The following is a 23,430-nucleotide window of genomic DNA, read 5'->3' on the forward strand; positions in this document are numbered from 1 at the left end:
TGCTAGATAAGAGTAAATAAATAGAATTTATCCCATTTTCCTTCAGTTGTCATATAGAATCATAGAACCATTTATTCTGTATTTCCTGTGTAAATTACTGAAGAATGTAAACTATACCATTTTAACAGTTTATAAATATCATATCCTATTGCTTTTCTGATGATATAGTTCAGTACATTCTGCATTCTAAAGTTAAAATTTAAACAAGTTTAGATTGTAGAGCTGCACTGCATTTTATTTAAAGGAAAATCAGCTCTACTCTAGAATTCTAAAAGGTACAGAAGTATTTTCAGGCTTCCCTGTATAAAATAAAATATGACTAGAAATAATTTTGATTGATTTTCTGAGGAGAGGACAGCTTCAAAAAGTTTATTATGTATACATTTGCTGCAAAGCCAATTAACTTTTATAATATCTTGTTTAAGCTAACATTTAGAAGTGCTGTGTTGGTATATGGCACTGTAGGAAACATGCTTTAAAAATGTGTTTAGCTGGTCTAGCAACAGCATCAGTTCCCTCATGGTTTGACTATCATGGTAAGTTGTCTTGTTTAAAGTATGTTTTTAGAATGAGAGAATTAACTAGAATTAATTTACGATTGGGTGGTTGGGTCAGCAAGCCAGGAACAGCCGATTCTCATCAGAGACTAATCGAAGACAGACCATGCTGTGACAGTCTCCTTAAAACTGCCTTGAATCAGATACATAAAGGAATGTCTTCACCTTTCTGGTAGTGACAGCTGCAATAATAATAAGTAACGATCATATGCTGTCTTTCCTGTGAAAAATGACTATGTTCCAATAGAAAATAACGGTTGACAAGAGTCCTTTCTGTTCTGGATATTTTTGATCAGCTATGGTACCAGACACAGACAGCTGAAGGATTCGTAGGTGCCACTCAGCTCCATTCTTGCATGTGACTTGTTCACCAATGTCTTGTCCTGAGAGACAGAAAATGAAAAAAATTAAATGGATTATATTTATATTCTGACTATAAAACTATTCTAAACTATATCAAATTAAATTACTTGGAACTGAAGTCTAGCAGTTTATCATAGCCTATCTTCAGTTTTATGTTCATTATTTTTTTTGTGGGATTTTTTTTATAAATCCTTTATGCAGGGAAATAGTTTTTTTATATAAACAGTCCACTGAAAGCAGAATGACTGAGTCTTGAAACTCATTTGGAATTAGGTTCTATAAAAGCGCTTGTGTCACAAATTACTTAACACAGTAGAAATTGAGCAACACTCAATATTCAGGTATATTCAAGAAGTTCCAAACTTAGATCATTCATTTATTTCAAAAACTTTAGTTTGCATACAGTAACAGATACTTTTCAGATTAATTTAACATTTAATTCTTTTAAAGGTAATCTTATTGCATGCCTATACTTTAATTCCACATTTAATAAATACATTTTTTAATCACTGCATCCTGGAATTTTGCTTATAACTTATTGTTTTAATGTGCATTATTCAGACAGCAGTATGGCTGACAAACCCTGTCTCCTTCTTTTGTTAGGAATATACTTTTTTTAAAGAACCAACGCATGAGAAAAATTATCAGCATGTAGAAGCAGTTGATGCTAAGGTCTCTGGCCAATCCCAGAACCATTATGATCACACAGAAAAGAATACACATGAGAAAGTGAAAAGTTCTGTTGCAAAAAGCAAATCCATTGAAAAGAAGAAATTAGAACCATCTGTGAAGTGGAAGAATACTGGGCTTTCTGCTGCCCGCAGGTAAGTAGTTATCACCTTTGTAATTGAATTTTCAATAGATCTCTCTAACCTGTGCTATGATTGGACTGCCTGTTACAGTTTGCATTATTATCCCAAGTTAAGAGCAATAAAATGAAGTTTACCGCATGCAAATGTCTAAGGAAAGAGACCTGACTAGCAGAGGAATTTCTTACTGTTCTTTCCTATCATATAACAATTTTGATGATGTTACAACAAGACAAGGCAGGGAAATTTCTTGTAACCATCTGCATTGCTTGGTCCTTCAGGACTGTCATGTGATAGTTTTGCTGCAAAGTGCCCTTTAAAGCAAGAAAGAGTAGACTATATCATCTGAACAACACTTTCTAAGGGAGGCAGAGGACATCCAGGATGGAAAAACAAGATGACTCTTAATTATAATAACAATTTTTAATGTTTCCAAATCATATGAGCTACTTTTCTAACTCCTTTTAGCAAGTCTTCACTAATGGGGCTATCTCAAAGTTCGGATACCCAAAACAGAGTATATATTGGATACTCCATTTTAGATTTTTCATCTGAAATCAGAACCCTATTTCTGATTTCATAATTTCTTATTTTGTGTTAATAGATGAAAATTAATATCTAAATAAAAGGCTTTGATTGCCATCTTACAAAAATAAAAGAGGTCAATATCCTCTCAGGTCTGCCATTTTGACATGTTGACATGTTGCAAGAAATGTTTTATGAGGTTTTGGGTGTGTCCTACAGTCATCAGTTTAAAAAAAAAAAAAAAAAAAAGTGGTTTGCCAGGAAAAAGAGCTTATTTTTTTCCACAGTCATTATTTCTAGATGTAGATCTACATCTAGATATAGTCTAGATGTAGTGAAATTGGGTGTAATCATACTTTCATAAACAAATTGTGAGCATTCTCCCTTATTGTTATGACTGGGATAGTATGACCAACCCAGGTTCAAAAGGACATTTTGTTTTCACTATATTATAAATTAGGAACAAAAAAAGTACCAGTGATTTTGCCCAGCTGGGCCTGGGACTCCTCTTGGAATACGAGGGAAGGAAGATATATTGTATGCACTATGATCAGTATGCACTATGATCGTTTTTCACAAAATGTGTGGCTAAGCTCTATTTTTTTTGCCACAGGAGAGTAGAGGCTATTCAATTATGTGAGTTAAAAAAGCAACCAAGACAAAGTAATGGAAGAAATATCCGTAAGAAATGTCCGTCCAAAACCGTTAACATAAGGACACTTAGGATTTCCCTGAACTAGAATTTGCTGAGGAATATTCTGGAAAAGTATTCCTCTGTCATTCTCCTGCTGCTACCTAGATAGATGCTATTCATCATAGTTAAAGACAGTAACCTAGGATAGATGGTCTGGCTACATATACTTATTCTTTGGTCTTGTGTTGCATACAGGTCAGCGTAATGCAGATTTTCTAATATTCCACTGTTTTCTTCAAGCAAAATTAGTTACTTAAGACACAGAACACTTTTGTTTTAATGAAGGTTATTGTGCAGGTTCATAAACTCATCTGATCTATGTGTCCAACCATAACTTTTGGTTATATATATGTAAAATAACATTTATTCTTTTTTTTTTTTAATAATAAAAATGAATATTTTAGTGCCAAAGCTGCAAAAAAAATAAATGAAGAACAACGGAGAAGTAGTAGTGTGTCTACAAAATTCAAAAAGAAAGTCAGTTGTATTTCTTCCGCATCTGTTAAAATGCAATCATCTTTGAAATGGTATGGCTTACTTATTTTTCTTCCTTCATTTTTTTATTTTTATTTTCTGTATCCACTGTATTTATCACCATACTTACTGTTTGGTAATGATAATTACATTTTGCCAATGCCATTGTTACGCAGAGTTGTCATATCTATTTAAAATATGCTTGTTCATTTTACTTTATAGCTGGGTGGGTGATGGTCTTTTTTCATTTTTAGTAAAGTATCAAGCAAGTCTGAAGAAGTTAGTGAAAGTTCCTCAGAGACTGAGGAAGACGAAGAACAGCCTGTACGTCATCAGGAAGGAAACACTGATTTGCCATCAGAATACTGGGGAATTCAGAAACTTGCAAAATATTTAAAGGTAGGTTAGAAGTGTTGTTTAAAAAAAAAAAAAAAAGCCACTTTTTCCCTTCTACATCTGAGGTCACCAGACCAGATCCTCATCCTTTTTTCCACCCTTCTTTCCTTTTTTTTTTTATTTTTTATTTATTTTTATTTTATTATTATTATTTTTTTTTTCAGTTGCCCTGCTATGTTGCATGTTCAGATCCTGGAGCTGTGTGTTTTCTTATCACCCACCCTTTCTCCTGCATTTTTGATCTGCTGTTTTTGGCTTACGTAGACCCTTAGATTAAGCCATCTGTTCAGTGTTATTTAATACTTAAGCTGGTATAATTTCTTTATTAATTATTAGGTTTCTGTTTTGCTTTTTGAAACTTTCCAAGATATTTCTTTATGTGGATAATAACTTTCAAGAGTTTTTATTAAAACTGAATACTTGCCTAAAGTCTTTCATCAACTATGATTAACGCATAACTGGAGTAGTTCTAACATGGTCTTGTGTCTGGATAGTTTCTGTTGGTGGGCAAGAAAGTGTATGATAAACAGGCATCCTCTAAAACAAACAAACAAAAAGTCTTTTTACACAGACCTGTTGAAAATCTTTTGGAGCCTATAAATACATATGTTTAGACTTCAGTGTATGTCTGAAAAAAAAAACACATCGCAAAACAAAGGCCTCTCCACCATTCTGGAAGACTCTAAAACTAATCATGTTTTTGCCTCAGGAGAAATTCCTTAACAAGTTTGTACAGGAATTTAAGTAATGTAAGTTACTAATAAAAGCACTGCCTTATCTGTTTCTTGGAGTACAGCTACAGCGTATGCTCATCCGACAGATAAAAACGACGGGGCTGGCATTTAGTTCAACGGATATACTAGCAAGGAATAAGAACAGCTTTGGCTCCTTCCAGTCCTTTAACCATTGCAGAAAAGTAACTCGGTCATTTAATGCACTCTCACTACTTGTTCTGTGTTTGTCCATGCGGCACCTATTCTATTTGCTGTAGGACCTATTCTATTTTCTGTAGCCAAAAAAGCACAGAAATGCTTTGATAAATACAAGTCCCTACAATTCATTACACTTTATCATTTCTAGGTTGGAACTTTATATTCTTGTTACTGTGGCTATGCTAAAGTAACCCTTTGCAAGTTTAATCTGGTGTAACATTCAGCATTTAACTTGTTCATCTATACACTTATGGAGAGCGTACTTGAAAATCCCTACTGTTGATAAATTCACAAAAATCTTTTAATTGGCCCATCTGTGGACCACCATCTTTACCAAAGTCTTTAAGGCTCTTCTCTCCTGATAATATATTTCTCAAACTCTATCTCCTCTTTAGATTCTTCCTCTAGACATGTTTGGATTTTAGTATTGGACGTGATTCAGTACTAAAACATACCTACACTTGCATGAAACCATTTTGAATGAAGTGTGAGAATAGCAAATAGGAAAATATATTTTTCATGTTCCTCCATTTTAGAACTGAGTATATTTTCTTCAAGATGTCAACAGGCAAAATTGCTTAATGGCTTAGAACTAGAATTAGGAAGGGGAGCACTCTTGATCATACTGTGAATACCTGATAGGAAGTATTTGTAATATGAAATTCTATCGTATGAAAAGCTTTGTTTTGAAAATTCAAATGTATACTTGTAGTCATGCACACCCCTGTCTTCCAATAGCTCTTCAAATTAGAAATAAATTAAACAAAGTACTTGAAAATAAAATAATTTTCTGTCAATTTTTAGCTACGTAAAGCAAGAAATCCCTAGTGTCAGATAAAGCTGAAAAGAGATGCCTCTGTGCCATACCACAGACAGTGGTTGAAATGCTTTATTGATGGAGTGCTACTTTAGCTTGCACATGGAATTCATTTTAATTCAAGTATAAATACTGCATTTCTGGCTAGACTTAGGAGATTTTTTGGCATTCTTGTTGTTCATGTAGGCAAGTGTTCATGACACATGCAACATAAGAGAAAATAAATTTATGACTATGTTATTTAAGTATCTACAAGCATATTTATATAGAAACACATTTTGGAGGACTCGTGTGTTTTCAAACATTGAATACATTGTTTGCACATCTTAAAAAAATCAAATAAAATGCCTTAAATAATAGATGTTGGATATACCGAGTTAGAAAATACAGTAATTCATAGGTGCAACAGTTTTTGAATGTCTGCTAAAGTAAACAGGATTCACAGTTCAGCAAGACTCTATAACAGATCAATTTGCAAATGCTAAACTTCCATAAAGCCTGAAAGATATGTAGGTTTTATACCACTCTTGGATCGCTGTCTTAAAGAGACAGTTGCTTCCTGTGTAAAGCAAACTTGCTGGGTCCTGTGATCTGTACCGGCAGATGGTACAGGTTTTGACATGGACAAAAATCCAGTGCAGGGGAAATTCCCTTCTGACTTTTTGCCCTTCCCCGTTTCCCCTCCTTTTTGGGAAGGAGCAGCCATGCTGGAATTGCTCCACTGGAAAGCAGCTGCTTCTGTGGTCTGGCTCCTTGTCCTACCTTCAGGCTTCCCAGGGCTGTGAAACAGAAGATAGAACATGTGTGCTCCTGCGTGTCTCCCCATCGGCTTAAGAGTGGGCAGCAAGGAGAGACCAGTGAGCTTGGTGATGGCATTGTGTTAGGCATCTTTTGGGGCTAGAGTAGATTAAATTGTGATGAGGCACTCTGCTGATGTGTATCCTGAGGGAATCTCACCATTACAGCCTGGTTCAGATTTTACATTATTTATTGAAATAGTCTTTCTGAAGTGTGAGATTTCTGGGGAAAGGACTACATTTTACATGTGGAAATTTTTAATAATAGGTGAAGAGGCCATATTTTACAGTGGCCTTTTTGCTAGAAATGGGGATCACTGGGTAGCAGTGCAGAATCTTTGCAGCAGAGCTGGGGTTGTTCTCCACTGAGGAAAAAAGAGAGAGAAAAGTGGTGAGAGCTGGGCACCATGCTTTGCGCTGCCTGCTGTCGAGCACCGATTATTGCCAGTTTTAAGATAAAATTGAGATGTTGAGAGGTGAACTGGGGCTAGTGACTGTGCCAGGAATAATTCTAATCTCAGAATAAGTCTTTAATCCTTTAAGCCCTTGTGTCGCTCACTTTTGGTTCCCTGTAAGGGTGTGATTAACATGTACTCTTATGCCAGGGTGCGCTCCAGACAGAGGTCTGCAGGACCATAGCAACTGCAGAATTCTTCCTTCAATTTCTTACATGGAAAGTCATTCTATTTTTGGCTCTGTTTCAGGGGTACACTAGTGAAACCAGACAGGTTTCATGCTTCCTGTAAAATACCAGCTGATTTTATTTCTGTTTTAAATGATTCCAGTCTGAGCAAATCCTTTCCTAGAGCAGCATTGTCCCTTTTCTACTTCAGAATCATAGGTGAACAAACCTGATGCCTCTCCCTAGCTGTTTTCGTCTTTTGCCAGGTCCAGGAGCTGGAGAAAGGCTGTGGTGTGCAGAGGAGCTAGGGAGAAGGTACCTCACGTATGGCCTTGAACACCAGCTCCCAGGTGCAGATGTGCCCAGGTGCTGCATGGAAGCGAGCAGTGGGAAGGTCCCCCCAAAAGTCCTCATTTATTTCTAGGCAACTTGCTCAGGGAAATGAAAGTCAAAGAGATCAGAGCCATGGGTCTAGTTCTTTTAGTGTGTTTAGTGTGTGTGTTGCAGTGAGAATTGGTTGGGTAGGAGCTACAGCCCGTCGTCTCCTTCGCAGTGTCAGCAGAGCAGAGGCAGAAGGCTGTTCTGTGGCTGCTGTACCACAGACAGAATTTATTTCCCTTTCTCAGGGAGCTCAAATTTATCAGTCAGGGAAATGCAGCTGTGTGTTGGCTTGCAGGAAGGCACAGTGGTTCTCTGGCTGAGCTTTTTTTTTTTTTTAGTACATGGAGGGCACTAACGTTCTTGGGGAAGAAATGTAGAGGTTAGGAATGCAGAAAGTCAAATAGACGGTGAAAATATGGAGGGAGGCTCTGCCAGGAGCTAAGATGAAGGATTTGGAATGAGGTGTTCATGTAGATATTGTTGATAAACAGTGTGGGAGGGTTTTCTTCCCCAGGAAAAGACAGAAAGGCATCTGGAGCTTGAAATTTAGGGGGCTGAGGCAAACCAGAGTGCAGGAAATCCATGTGTGCATGAAAGTTAGAAGTGCGGACAACGAAAGTCGAAACTATTACAGGAACAGAGAGCCTATTTCATGACGTTTGAAGACCACAGTCTTAAGTGGCAGAATTGTATATGTGGGGGAATTCTTTTGCAATCTGTACGTGCGGTTTGCACTGTGGCATTTCGCTGCCCAGAGGGGAAGGAGGAGCAGCAGCAGTGATTCACGTACTTCCCGACTGTGCATTAGCATAAAGTCAGTCACAATTTGTCTCTAAACTGAGCCTTGTCATATCCAAGGTCTAACATTTTAGCTATCTGAAACTTCCTCATAAAATGTTGTGACAGAGAACATCCAGTCTTTCAAAATAATTGATTCTTTTCTTTTGCAAATGAAAGATTAGCCCAAGAGTGTTATGTAGCAGTCTTAGCCCTCCTGCAGTTCAGCAGGTGGTGTATACAGCAACTCTTTTATATGAACCAATTATAAATTTATGGCACTGGGGAAGACATTGATGTGACTAATATATATATATATATTTTTTTTTTCAAAATTTGTGTGAAATAGAAGATAGACACGGTATTTTTTTAACTGTATAATGGAAAAGTATAGCTTTCTTAAGTTACAGTGGTATTGGACATGTTCCATATTATTAAGATTACATTAGTTCTCATTATAAAATTTTAAATCAACTTCATAAACTATGCATGGATTAAGAAATCAATTTTGGGAGTAGTAGAATAGTGATTCTGTTTTATTTTCAAACACTGAACCTCAAAATAGACCTGAACATTTTAGCCTAAGGAATAAAATGTGTCTTCCAATACTAATTCATTTAAAGTGAAACTAATTAAAAGTTATTTGAAGTTGTATAAGACTAGAAAAAAATGGTATTAGTGTTACAGTGTACCCACTAAAGTATTAATTTCTTGCTTTACTTATTTTACATGTTGTAATAGTGCTTTAAAGCTTTCTAGTATTAGAAAAAGTCTAAAATCTGATGTTTTCTGATACCCCTGAATTATTTGCCTGGAGAGCAAGTATGAGTTTTGATGAACTAACTGCCTTTCTTAATTTGGCTTCCATTTTATCAGGAAGATTTACTGATGGGTAGAACTTACAACCCTGGCTGAATACTTGGACAGTTAACATAAAAGTTATGAATTTGGGTAGATATGTAATCAACTTAGAAATTATTTTGTGTGCAATATTATCAAAGGAATTTATCAGTAATCTTGAAATCAGGTCCTAGATGTGCAACAGAGTCAAATGTTAGAACCTAATAGCAGTTGCAAAAATATCTGTATAGGAAATATATTTCATATTGTATTATTTTTTCCATAACCTGTGGTTAAGAGTTAACTGTTTTTCCTTTATAATAATATATTAGCAAGGCTTACATGAAACTATTTTTTATCTGCTAAATAGTAAATAAGTGTATATGAGGATATAGAGAATATTTTCATATATAAAATAAGTTTACCAGTGTAACGCATTTTTTCAGGACTGACCAAATTTGTGGATATTTTAGACTGTGTTATTGGTAGAGTATCTAACAATAAACCTTTTATGTTTCCTTAAGAAAGTATATGTTGGGAGAATATGAAGGAGGTTATTCAACTGAACCGAAGGATCAAGATGAAACAATAATTTTGCTGTAGTTTGGCAAAGGGGTAGACTGATATTCTTCAGAAAATACCAAATATATGAGCCATAATCATGTGCCACCTGCTAGTGTTTCTAGGCACATATTTGGCTAACCTGTCAGCCTTGGCAGGTAATCTTTTTATATCCCTCTCTACTCCACTGTTCGTGAACATCTCTTGTTCCTATCTTCTGGTATTAGCCAAGATTTTCTTTTAAATTGCTGAAAAGAACATGCTTGCTGAAAAAAGAATGGGATAAAAACATGGAAAAACTGCATTTTATAGTTAAGATATGTATTTTTTAACAATCTAGCCAGTGCTGATCATGAAAAAGAAATCTTTTTTATGATAAATTTACTGGGTAGGAAATATTGGCAAATGGAGAACTCTCAAATTATTATTATAATTGGCAACTCTGAAGAACTTGCATAGCTCTCTCCTCAAAATACTGTACAAACAATCATTCTTCATCATGAGACATATAAAATACATAACTGCCATTTGATTTTTGACCATAAACACTGATTCTGAGGAATTTCTGTGTAGTGGAGGTTAATTAATGTTCTAAGGATCACCCATTCCTAAGTGTTTTGAAGCTGATGAGATGAAAGGCAAGATAGACATAACGAAAATAAGCAGGAGGAAAAAAAAAAAAAAAGATTTCAATGGAAAACAAGAAAGAAGAGATGATCCGTCAAAAATTCAGGGCAAAGGTAAAGAATGTAAAATAACTGAAGTATGATTCTCCCCTTTCTGTGGAATCGTATTCTATTGTAAAAGCAGGTATGTTATATAAATTAATGTGCTACTGCTTTAACACCATAACTACTATACCTGTAACATAATTGTAAATCACCACATCTGTCTCAGTCTGACTTAAGATTTTATAATCGTGAAATAGATAATCAAGTTGTTGTCTTTCCTACAGAACATGATTGTGTCTGAAAGCTACCAAGTGTTTTAAGAACAACATTCCACATTGGTCTTAAATGTTCCACATTGGATCTCAGCTCAATTTAATCACAGTTTTCTATATACAGCTATTGCAGAAGCATGCCTGTGCTTCTGCCATGTCCTCATCTATATTTATTTTTCCTATGCTCTTACTGACTTCAATTTTTAATATATTTAAAAAAAAATTACTTCTCCAAAGAACATTTTTTTTTTTTAATTTTCACAGGCTATTGCTATCGTTTTGTTTTTCTTTTTTTAACTGGTTTTGAATCATACTGTCTTTTCTGTTTGCTCAGTGCTTATGAAACTTAAACAGCTTTGCTAGCTCTCAGTAGTCTATAAAGGCGCAGGTCTTTCTTAATTCAACCTCATTAAATTTTCTTCAAGGGTTCACTGTAATAACATTAAGGCTTTTATTCTCTTTGTTAGCCAAGTGCTATGCAACCTCTGCATTGCTCACGTGGTCTGACACTATCACACACAACCTAGACTAGTGTATGTGTATTAGGTGCAGCATAGGTCATGTCTCCAAGTGTGCAATCAGGATTTACAACTATCAATGTTAAATTAAAAAACAAGACTGTTGTTTGTGTAGGCTGCTGCTTCTTTTAATTTAATACCAGACCTTTTTGTCTTTCCAGTTCAACCCTGCTAATTTGTATACGTTCTTTTAAAAAATATAAGTGACCAAAAGTAGGGAGAGGTCTATATCTTTGTTCTAGTATCAAGACATAGAAGTCAATACGTAGATTAGATTCATCTCATCTATCTCTAAATATAAACAGAGTAGGCATTTGTAGCTGAGCCGGTCATTCAACACTACCTTTATGATCCATGGAAAAAATTAGGCATTTTAAGGATGTGATTCATCTGATATTTTAAATATCTAATTCAGAGTGAGATGGATCATGTTTTCAGCTTCACTGTTGACCTGATCTGAGTTAACAGGAATGTAGGATGGCTATAGATGACTCGATGTTAATTGTCAGGAATGTGGGATGTTTGTAGATTAGTGAGCTTAGTCAGATGACTTCCATCCCAACACTCGTTCGTGCATTTGAAGTCTTCAGTAGGTGTAATAGGAAATAGTCTTTTGAATGTTTACTCATATTACAAATTCTTTAGGTATTTGGCAATTTGGGGTTGTATGTTTTTTGGCCTTTTTGCTTCGGAGTGCTTTTCCAAAGCTCAGCTTTTTTGTTAACAGAAACAAATTGGCAGTTCTTAAATAGGGAAAATCAACTGACAAGCACCTGCTAGATAGCCATGGTCATAGCTTTGGCCTCACCAGTTTGGTGACTGTGCTTGAGCTTTGTTTACACGGACAGTATGTATGTGATCAGCATCTTACTGGTTTGTCTTGCTACTGCTTCTTCCGAAGAGTTTGAGTAGATCAGACCTAATGGCTTTGCACAGCTTTTTACTGTCTTATCAGCAAATGCTGCACTGTCTTTGGAGTTCTTCCAGGAGTGGAATGCAAAGTATCCTGTCATTTTCAGGATGGTTCTTTTGACAGAGTGTTGGTGAGCAGAGGGAGAAACTATCAGGATTCTGGAGAAAAGCAAGTGTAAATAAACATCTGGAATGAATTTGCAAGAATTAGCTGTCCAAATAAAGCAATGCGGTGATTTTATGACACCTTCCTGAGACTGATGTTGAGTGAGCAATAGGAAAGTAAAAAAATCCCATAATTTCTACTCAGATGCATTCTGCCTTCTGATCACTAAAATATGTCTTTTCTTTCAGGAATTTTATGAATTTAAGTTATTGGCATACTGTTCTATGAGAGAAAGCACATTTAATCCTTTTACCCAAGAATCACTTTTAAGTTTATGTCTTGGCATTCTGATTTACCTTAGTCTATATTAGCCCAACTGGCTGTTCTCACTTAGCCATACTGGCACATAATACCTCTGAGAGCTTGTTTGTTTTTCTTGCAAGCCAAATCTAGCCATATTTAGCGGTTCTGAAATCATTTTTTTTCCTGAAATCTTTTATTCGATTAATATCTTTTGGCTTTCTCAGCCTATTTGGTACCCTTAGCACTGTTCTTTCCTGTTTATCAGCTTCTTTTCAGTGTTTCTGATTCTTCTTTCCATTTCTCTCCACTGCAAAGCAGCACACCTACATGCAAACAAGGTCTGCAAGAGGGACATTGTTTAGAAAGCATAAAGGGCATTCTTACAAGATGGGAAGGAAGCACAGCTAAGGATAGCAGACCAAAGTGTTCGCTGTTCATGTCAAAGAGACACTGTGAAGGCCATTGAATCATTACGCCTGGGTAAGTTTGTATCAAGAGCTCGTGAATCATGAGCATTGCTTATGGCTCCAGCCAGAGGCTGAAGGTAGAAAGGGAGGAAAGAAGGTGGGTAAAGACCAAAGCCTGTACAAAAAATAAAATAATAAAAAAAAATGTTTGCATGTAACTGTGCTCAAATGTGTAAATTAATGGGGATAGCCCACTTGGAAGAGGACAGTATAGTACTGTGGCATTATTATATTACTGTAGTATTTATGTAGGCACTATTGACTTACAGCAGTATAGTGTATTGAGGCTTACCATCAAGGCAGGTATCTTACCAGCATTGATGTCGTCTAGGTCCAAAGAGAACACAAATGCTGCAGACTTGTGGTGCACACTCATTGTATGCAATATTAATGTCCCAGATGGTTCTCCAAGCTTGATTACAAAGAGAGCAGTCTTTTTGTATATATAGTTACCATCCCTTTAGAGCAGGCAGGAAGAAGGAATATGAATATATTCTTTAATCTCACAGTTGAAGATGTTTTGTCAAGTTATGAATGGTATTAGTCATGTTTCTGATGCTCATCAGGCAGGTCAAGTATGTATTTGATGACATTGCATGTAGGTGGTGCCTGTAACTTCCCAAAAACAAGAACCTTTCACTGAGAATTCTGAGGTAAATCCTTTGTTCAGGGACTGCATCTGTGTTGGTGACAGTGACAGCTGAAGGCAGTGCACTGCTGAAGGGAAGCGATGGTACCAAGACCAAGGAAGGTGACTTCTCTTACAGAGAACTGAGGAAGGTCATGGTTTGTGCATGAAGTCAAGCAATGTGCATATGCTGAAAGGACCTACTGAGAGGAAGTCTTTGATGGTTGTTGAGACTGAGTTCTTTCATGTTGGTGTGTTGGGAGCTGATGGTTTGAGTTGGAGGTGTTATAGGATTTACTCCACGGATACAGTTACCTCAAGCTGCTTTGCCAGATAAAGTGAAGTCTAAACTCTGGTATGGGTACCAAAGGTACTACAGGCAGCCTGTGGTAACTAAAACCTAAGTCAGAGCTAAAACTCAGCATGACTTAGTGTTTACACAGTCTCTTGAATAGTTACATGTTGCAGTAGCAGTAGTTTAGATTAAATCTCAAATTAACATCTGTTGCAGTAATCTGATCTAGAAATCACAGTGGGATTGTGGGTTTATTGCCCACATTTTTTTTTCCCCTCCAAATTTATCTAGGTTTGAAAAGACTGGTCCATTGTCTCTACAAAATTATCCAGATGCAACTGGGGAACAAATACACTGCTAAAATGAAAACTTCAAAAATGAGAAGAAGATAACCTTGCATTGTTAAATTATTATATATTACCTTGGCCAGGTTTCCTGAGTTTTTGGGTCAGCATTTCACTTCTCTCTAACTGTCAGGATTGAGAAGTTACTGGGAAAAGCATTCTACTGTTCCTAGTCCAATGAAGTAAAAGTTCATATGTTTGCATGTGAACTGCATTGACTCTTAATCTATTCTATAATTGAATCCAATTGCTATGCATCAGAAAAGGAAAGCTAACAGAATGGATACATGTCTAGAGAGAGTTTTCAAGAGGGAATCAAGTTCTGGTTCACTCAAAATAATAATAATAATCAACTTTTTCTTTTGTTTGAGAAGTCATTTCTTTTCACTTTCATAAAATATCGTGGCAAGTTTAACTCAGTGTCTGGGTCCTAACATATATGTCACTTCTGCCACTGTGACATAGAAGCAGGGTAAAGGAATTAATCTGCAACTAAAACCGTGCGACTTCTGTGCACTAAAACTTGTAGTCCAATATAAACGTTTTGGATTTTGTGATTTTGTGCTGCCTGTGATTTTCCACTGGCTTTAGTTATACTAATCTGTATGGTTTACACGCTGCCAGGCTGTAGCCCAAGAACTCCAGAAGATTCAGGAAATGGGGCAGGGAATTATTCCATAACTCAGTTATACTTGTCCATAACTCATCTCTAACAAGTTGCAGCTTGTATGTTTTATAAACTAAAATGAAAAATTGGAACTAGTATTTAAACCAAAACAATACTCAGAGTATTTAGAGGTTCACTAACATAGAAAAATTGCCTTGCTGAAGCGTACTGAGCATATCACACTGCAATACTCAGTCTTCCATTAAGCGTTATCGAAATGTATATAAGTTTTTGAGCTGTAAATTACAGAATGATCGAAGATTTGAGAGTCCAATTCAATACAAAATCACTAAGTCTTAAAGGTGTAAATTAAGAATTCTGTTTTATAGTTTACCACTTAAATTTTGACTTTACTGTTTTATGAAAGTGGCAGTTTGGGCTTGGATTCCACTTCAACAATGTTCTTGTTCTATGATTATTTTCATCCCATTAATGGATTTTAATTAAGTGATTTCTGATATCACAATAACAGTCCCAATAATTTGTTCTACTTTCTTTCAGATAACATAAAATTATTGGTTGTTTGGTATTTTCTAAAACTATATTGACTTACTACGTACAGTTTTATTTTTTTCAAGTATATTGTAGTAAGCATTTAGATTATATATACTTAAAATCAAAACGAGAGTATTGTTTTACATAGGAATGACAAAACCACCCACCAACGGCAATTTTCATTCCTGTTTTTCAGTCATAGGCATATTATCACAGGCATGCACATTAAGGTATCCATCCAGTACTTTCCTGATACAGTAAACTTTTTTTTTTACAGTGAACTTTTACTGTGGCAAACTAAATTTCAGCCGTAGGTCTAAAGAGAACAAAAAAATCCCTGGCATTGCCCTTGCAGTTTAAAACAGTATTTCCTTTTCTGGAAAAAAGAAATATATTAGGTTATATGTTATTACATATTATGTTATATTCAGTCATATTCACTATTAATCCACATACTAAATGAATAGATTAATTAAAAACCCTCCTCCAAATAGATACCATATTTATAGAGATGTTTGTGAGCCAAAAGTTGTGTAATTTTCATTTTATTTAACTTGCTTTCTTTGAGGAAACTGAAATGCACTGCAACTTCATTGTAATATTTTTATTTTTCCATGCGTGTACATACATTTTCCTATGAATTGGACAATGCACTTGGAATCAGTTTCTTTATAGTCTTGTTAGTACTTTTATTACTTGTACTCCAATAATGCCTTTAGATTTCAGTTGAAAGCAGGGAACAGAGATGCAGGGAGAAGGAACCTGGCCAGCAGCAGACAGGAATTCTGTCAAAGGACTCAGCTCACTGGCATCCTGAATCTAGGCATGGTGTGGTGCCTTTCTTGTAAAACCAGCTTTTCCTTAGTCTCATCTGTGACAATTCTAAATTCTGATATAGGTCCTTACTGTAGGGAGATCTATATAAAATGCTATCATATCTGTCAAAGTGGCACAGTTATGCCACAGATGATGTTGGAAGGTTCAAACAAAAGGAAGAGGACAATGCGTGCCATAATGTGGACTGAACCAGATGACAATAATTGGGTTTGATGTTCCATAGGTCTCCTGTACAGCTCCTCTACTGTCTCAGCTGTCTGAAAAGCTAATGTTTCCGCCTGCTGGCAGAACATCTGCAAAAACTTTAATGATATTTAGCCTTTCCAGAGATGACTCCAGAGGAAATTTTATATCTTTCTTCTTTAGCCTTACTGAAATGAGATCATGGTTTCAAAATTTTAAGTTTTATATTGACTGGGAAGGGTTTTACTTAGGATGGGATATGTGATATTGAAATCTTAAGCCTGCATATTTTGTTATCTGTTATCTGTATCTATTATCTCATTATTATGGATATTTTTTAAGAAAAAAAGAGAAGGAAATCAGACATTTTATATTTACAAAATTTCATGTTAATAAATGTTCATTAGAAAATAAATAATAGAAAACAGGCCTAGGAAGATACTAACTCATTTTGCTTACTCACAAAACAGGATTAATTCCTTGTTTGTCAATTTTTACGTGTCATTTTGACAAGTATTTCTGTAACTATTCTTTCATGCAATGGAGATTTCATAACTTCTGGAAGCAATATATTCCAAAATTCAGATCTTCTTACAGTTTAAAATGTTTTTTTAGTTCCTAGCATAAATCAGGCCTGATACCATTTAACCCTCCTGCCTCTTGTCTTATCCACAATGGACCTGAAGAATAGATGACTGTATTTGTAGCTGTTCTCTGTGTGTCTTTCCGCCACTGCTGTTGCTGAGGAGCCACCAGAACTTGAGATCTTTGAGCGGTGTTTTGTAGACAAGCTGTATTTGAATGTGCTCCCACCAGAAGGCGTCGGGAGGTAACTGGATACTTCAAAAGCAGTGCCCAACATTCTCTGGGATCCTAAGGAACACGTTCCAAAGGCATGAGGGTTTTGAAATGGAGAAAGATAGGATGCTAAATGAGCTAGTGAAAAGGGGACCTGGATGCAAGCAAAAGTTTATGCATCTTGCATAAGCTTGCATCTTGTGCACTCAGCATGGAATAATTGATGCATAGTCATATCTGGGGAAACATCACCAATATTATTTCTATTATAGAACTGACTAAACCAAACACTGGTTAACTTTTTTTTTTTTTTTTAAGAGTTATGGACATGAATATGAAGTCACTCCTGAAAATCAAAAATGGCAAAGAACGTGGAATAACAGGACAGGCTCTCAAAGACAGATCTGAATTGCTTGGCAGGGTGTCTCCATTCACATTCCATGTGTTTCATGATGCCCTGGTGTGAAGTTAAGTTGGTGGGTGCACAGAATTCAGAGCATGCCTGTACAGTGAGGGGCTGTCTTCAGGAAACAGTTACTCTAGAAATTTCTCAAAAGTTAACATGAAAGCAACTAAGAGTTGCTCAGTACTTCTAGGGCAAAGACAGCGAGTGCCCTGTTTCATAAACGGGAGCAGTGAGTAGGCTTAGGGAAGAAAGGTTACCTTGTTGTACACTGTTGGTAAGACTGATTTTGAACCAGCAAATCTTGTTCTGGTACCCACATCTTCAAAACATTGAAAAAAAAGTGATGAAGTCAGACAAGCTCATTATTTTAACACTAAAGGTAATTAGCCTTTAGATTTCCTGTTTCTTGATATCTTAAACCAAGACCAAAAGCATGCCCTAGGCAGATGGAAAGTATGTATTATGCAAATGTTAGTTATTTTGCATTACACTAAAATAAACAGATAAAACTTAATGACCTATTTTTAACAGGCAGTCAAACTGGTTGGGCTAATATTCCTTTTGACATTAAATCTTGATTTACCTTTTTATTAATGAACAGATTATTCAGCAACTTCTGCACGACACCTCTGTAGCTTTCATCATTCCTGAAATGCCCTTTAAAGCATTTAAAGGTGAAAGAATATAATGGTGGTCTCCACACCCTGTCCTATTGTAATGGAGAAGTTTCATGGGGAAGGTCTCATACTGGTCTTTTCCTAATCTTTCACCCACCCAGCACAGAAAGTGAGATCAAACTCATAGATACCAGATGTGTATAAAATCTAATCATTGTCTAATAAAGCTGGCATTGTATACATATATTTCTATATCTTCTGTAATTCTCATCCATGAGCTCTGAGTATCAGAAAAGTGACATTACATACATTTCACAGAAGATGTTTTACTGATAGTATAACACTGATGCTCTTAAAATTTTCATTTAATTTGTGGACATATATGTTATACCACCATATAGGAAGAGACAGATTTTAAACTAAATCTGTGTTTAATTTGAAGCCTTAAAAATGATTGTTAATCTGCCAGTAGAGTTTATTTTGTATCCAACATATCAGATTTCAAATGTTATAACAACATGATGCAGATTTTATGTCAACTTAATGGAGAGGTAAGTATTTCCATGCATGTTAAATCTGTGTTGTAAGTACTGGAAGACTTGCTGTAATGATAACTTCAGGAAAGAAAAAAATAATCGTTGAAACCATTGGTATAATTTCTTATTTTGTAGAACTGATGCTTCAGAACATATGAAAAATATTTTTTTGTGGTTTTACTTTGAAAACATGAGTTATGCATTTTCAGCTTTCAGTTTTGAAGCTGAAAAAAATTGAATGCATATATATTTTTCATATACTGTTCTATTTTTGATTTAATGTAAGCGAATTAAAAGTTGTTTATTTTTTTAAAACTTTGTATTAAATGTCTCATGCCAGCCATTATGCATATAAGTGAAATATGAATTACTACATTATATATAAATGTAGTTTCACTACAGGAGAAGCACTTCTCAACAGAAGAGATGTCATTTGTCAGGTTAGTAATATCTTTCTTACAGTTATATAAAATAATGAAAAGAGAAAATTTCTCTTTAAACACCTGTTGCAATTTTTTAAATTATTTTATAATTCAAAGCAAAATAAACCTCAAACTATTAAGCTATATGAGAAGACCATAAACTTCACAAAAGGACAACTGTTAGTTCTTTTGAGCTATAGAATATTCTGTGTAGTTTTGCAATATTTTATAGATTTAAAAAAAATTGTTTAAACTTTGAGATGTGGATAAACTGATTTCTAGGAAAACATCTGAGAAATTGCTACAATACTTTATTCTATAGGAGATACTGTACAAAATAGATCAAAGTATGTTCTTAAAGCTAGGCACAAGTGGCATTTTCTTCTGAAGTCAAGGCTATAATGACAGATAAAAAGATAACATGACAAATTTGTAGAAATCTTCCTTTAGGACAACATATGTTATAGATGTTAAAAAAAACAAACAAACAAAAAAACCCCACACCACTTTTAAGCAATTTGCTGTGGAAGTTCTGTGGGTATCTATAGTTACAAGAAAATTGAGTAAAAAATAGCTAGGAGGTGCCATCCACATGTGCTTCATTGATTAACAGAAAAGTTTAGTCTGATATAAGTTACTGATCTGAAATTTTACCAAGTATTTTTCTCACATTCATTTTGGGCATAACAGCTACCTTTTATGGTATCTGCTGAAGAAGAGCATGTTAAATTTAAATACTTTTAAATACTTTTTTTACAGTGTATCTGTTTTACTGCTATGGTTTACATTTAAGAAATATGCTGCAAAATGTCAGTGTTTTGGTTAGATCTACTTGTTTCACATTAGCAAACATTACTCAGTTTTTTAGTATTCTATATTTTGGAATGATGTACACAGATTAGCAAATTATTTTCTTCTGGAAAATGTTGGCTCAAAGTCTTTGACAGTTTCAAAGGTGTCATTAAAAATAGATGGGCTTGGGCAGCACAGTTCAAATCTGGGTGTCAGCCAAAGCTTCCTTGGAATTCAAAGGCGTTTGGGAGGTGGAGACAGTAGTTTGATTTACTATGTGCACTAAATTGGAACTTCCTCCTGAGCAGCACTTGCCATTGTTCATGCACTCCAGCTTCTTTTGCAGCTTCATGGTAGCTCAACCCTCCCAATTTTTGTGTAGCTGGATTTGTTTCTGATTTGATTAATAGTAAATCTGTGTTAGGGGTTCAAAAGAATCTATTGTTATCATATGGTTTAACTTTCTGCCTACAACAGGGTGTATTCTTTGATCTTTTTCTTGGTCTTAGTCTAGTCGCTGTGGCTGAAATAGAGCTTATCTTTTAGAAAAACATCCAATCTTGACTGAAAAATTTCCACTGCAGGAAAACTTATCGTCACCCTAAGAAACTTCTTCCAAAGGATAACTAACCACACAGTGGAAAACTTGCACTTTACTTGTCATGTAAATTCAAGTACCTTTTACCTCAAATCATCAAACATCAGGATAGGCTGCAGAGCGCAGTGTGATCACATTCCTTTTCCTCATAGATGTATTCTTTCACTATGAATAAATCATACCTTAACTTACTTGTTAATAAACTAAATAGTGTTTCTCATGTCTGACTTCATGCAGCAGTTTTCCAGGCTTACAGTAACTTTTCTTTCTCTTCTTTGAATCATCTCTGTATTTTCACTTTCTTTCTAGAACTGTAAAAAAGAAAATTGGACACACAATACCTGTAGTAGCACAAGTGCCTAAAAGGAGGTAATGCCTATATTCCTATTCAGTATATTCACTTATCTACCCAAAATATCATAAAATATCAATTAAATCAAATGATACACTGTAATCTCAAATTCTTATTCAACATCACAAGTCTTTTTACATGCCCTGGTTTCCCATATAGAACTCCTACACTGGGGTGTATCCTGTTTTCATTATTTGTAAGAGTATGACCTTGAATTTGGACATGAAAGAGACTTGTTTGGGGCATATGGTAAGTCAGAATGGCCCAATATCCTGACTGCAACAGGAAGGGAGACAGGATAATCACAATGGAAGTTTTCTGTGGTTAAAGCTCTTCTCATGCACTCTAGATAGCCTAACCTCTGATTTCCATAAATGTGGGAAACTTCACTGCATAACGTGTAGTAGTGTGAAGCTCTGCTTGTATTCTACCAAGGAAGAAGAAACCCAGACCAATAAATGAATGCACAGGGTAGAGTAGGAACAGGGCAACAGGGCAAACATGAATGTACTACTCCTCCAACCCCTACCCATTTTTAGCTCAGGGAATTGGAAACTGAGTGAGATATTTAAGGTTTTACTGACCTTCAACGGATTACTTTTCATGAACTCGTTGAGTCTCTTCTTAAACTCATAAAAACTTTCAGCTTTCATAGAATCCTTTCACAGCTAGTTCCACTTGGAACCATTTTATTTTATTACTTTTTTTTTTTCAAGAACCTACACCTTTTATTTATTTTTAACTTCCCATTATTAAAAGAGTTTATATCTGTATTAAAAGAGACATTTAACATTTAGTCCCTATTTATCCTGCTCAATGCCATTCCTAACATTGCAGGCCTCTTATCATATCCCTTCGCTTATCCTTCTAGACTGAAAAAACCTTGCATTATCTTTGCTGTTTTCTCTGAAATATTTCTGGTGCTACAGTAATCTTGAAATTGAAGCTGGAGAAATGAAAAAAAGTTTTTAAGGTACATGTGAAGCATGGGTTTAAACAGTGTTATAGTGACATTCTCTATTCACATTTTTTTTTCCAAGTCCTACTATTCCGTTTGGTTTTTGATTGTCATCTCACATAATCACAAGATATAACATCTAATTTTGAATAGTCGTTTGAAAACTCATCATTTCATCTGTTGATTTAGGATTGTTTTTTGTTGTTTTGTTTTGTTTTGTTTTTCTGATGTGCATCAGTTCTCATTTTCTCATTTGCTATTTTATTGCCATCTTAGCCTTAGTAGATTCTGTAGCAGTTTGTCACAACTGGACCTAAATGGCTTAGTTTAATTAGTAGCATAGTATCATCAGCAAACTTTGTTGTGTAACTAGTCCTTTTGTTTTCCAGAGTGTTTATGAGTATGTCAAATTTCACAACTTCAACACATATCCATGGAACTCCACTAAATCAGTCCTCTTCATTGAACTGACCATTTACTCTTATTCCCAGTTTCCTATCCTTTAGTCATTCTTTTTAATCTATGCAATGACCTTCAGTCGTATAATATAGTGGCCTAGTTTCTATGAAAGCTATCAGGGATTTTGTCTAAAGATTTACGTAGACATATCAACTAGTTAAACATATCAGCTAGACTGGCATTGCCACAAACTTTGAAGGTTTTGTAAGGCAGGACTTCTTTTAACAGGTCTATGCTGACTCTTAAATATATCATACTGTACCAAGAATGTCATATTTAGGCAGATGTCTTTTAATTCTGTTCATTATTACAGTCTACTGTTTTTTCCAGTACAGATATTTGGCTAACAGTCCTTGGATAACTACTGAACTCTTTTAAAAAACATTTGTTGTTTCCTGGTACTTCAGTGATCAGGTAGTTTCAAGTGACCAGATACGTACCATTTGTATTCAATCAACTATTTTACCCTCAGTTTTCTCTATAACTCAATTGAATGCTATCTAGTAGTGGCATTTTTTTTTATTGTTCACTATGTCAGGATTTCTTTAATAACTTTTTCAACAGTAACTTCAGTTTCAGGCAAATCTGAAATGTCCTCCACGAGGAATGATTCCAGTCTGAAGTCTCTTTGATTTCTTCTATAGTGAACACCAATGCAAAGAATGCAGATAGCTTCTCTGAAATGTCTGTATCTTCACCATGTGTTCCTTTGATATGTGCTCATACCAAAACTTCTAATACACGACTATCTAATTTACTTGTCCATTCACAGCAGGCTGTATTAGTCATAAGTCATCTGTGCTATTCATTCTCACCTTGATCTATATGTCATTTGCAGACTTTATCAATAATTCCATTTCTTATTATGTCTATGTCATTTGACAATATAGAATAAAAAATAATCTAACAAGTTTCTCCTTTAGTATAAGTTTTACTACTAGTAGTAGAAGAGATTAGGTTTTATATTAAATGCACCTTATATATGTTAAAAATTTGCTTTATTTTAGGGAGGTAATCCAACAGCTACAGTAATTGCATTGTGTTCAATGAGAGATTTCAATCTGGCTCAAGAAACATGCCAGCTGGCCATCAGAGACATTGGGTGTCTTGAAGTGTTAATTAATTTACTTGATACAGAAGAAATTAAATGCCAGGTAAGTAGCTTTGTTGAAAAGAGTTGTGAATATACCTTTTCTATTAGCATATGTTTTCAATTTTAATGGTTATATAGGATGAAGAAAACTGTTTT

At 35.2% G+C, this 23,430-nt stretch overlaps 1 protein-coding gene across 1 annotated transcript in view; it reads left to right on the forward strand.

Moving 5' to 3' along the window:
* The window catches only part of ARMC4 (armadillo repeat containing 4), a 90,127-nt gene that overhangs the window by 9,662 nt on the left and 57,035 nt on the right, over positions 1-23,430 (forward strand). The window contains exons 7-10 of the mRNA XM_032182664.1: positions 1,524-1,744; positions 3,353-3,475; positions 3,677-3,821; positions 23,189-23,335. Coding sequence (XP_032038555.1) covers positions 1,524-1,744; positions 3,353-3,475; positions 3,677-3,821; positions 23,189-23,335 — 636 coding nt within the window. The remainder of the gene's footprint in view (positions 1-1,523; positions 1,745-3,352; positions 3,476-3,676; positions 3,822-23,188; positions 23,336-23,430) is intronic.

This window comes from Aythya fuligula, chromosome 2 (genome assembly GCF_009819795.1).
Source record: "Aythya fuligula isolate bAytFul2 chromosome 2, bAytFul2.pri, whole genome shotgun sequence".
NCBI classification, from domain to species: Eukaryota; Metazoa; Chordata; class Aves; order Anseriformes; family Anatidae; genus Aythya; species Aythya fuligula.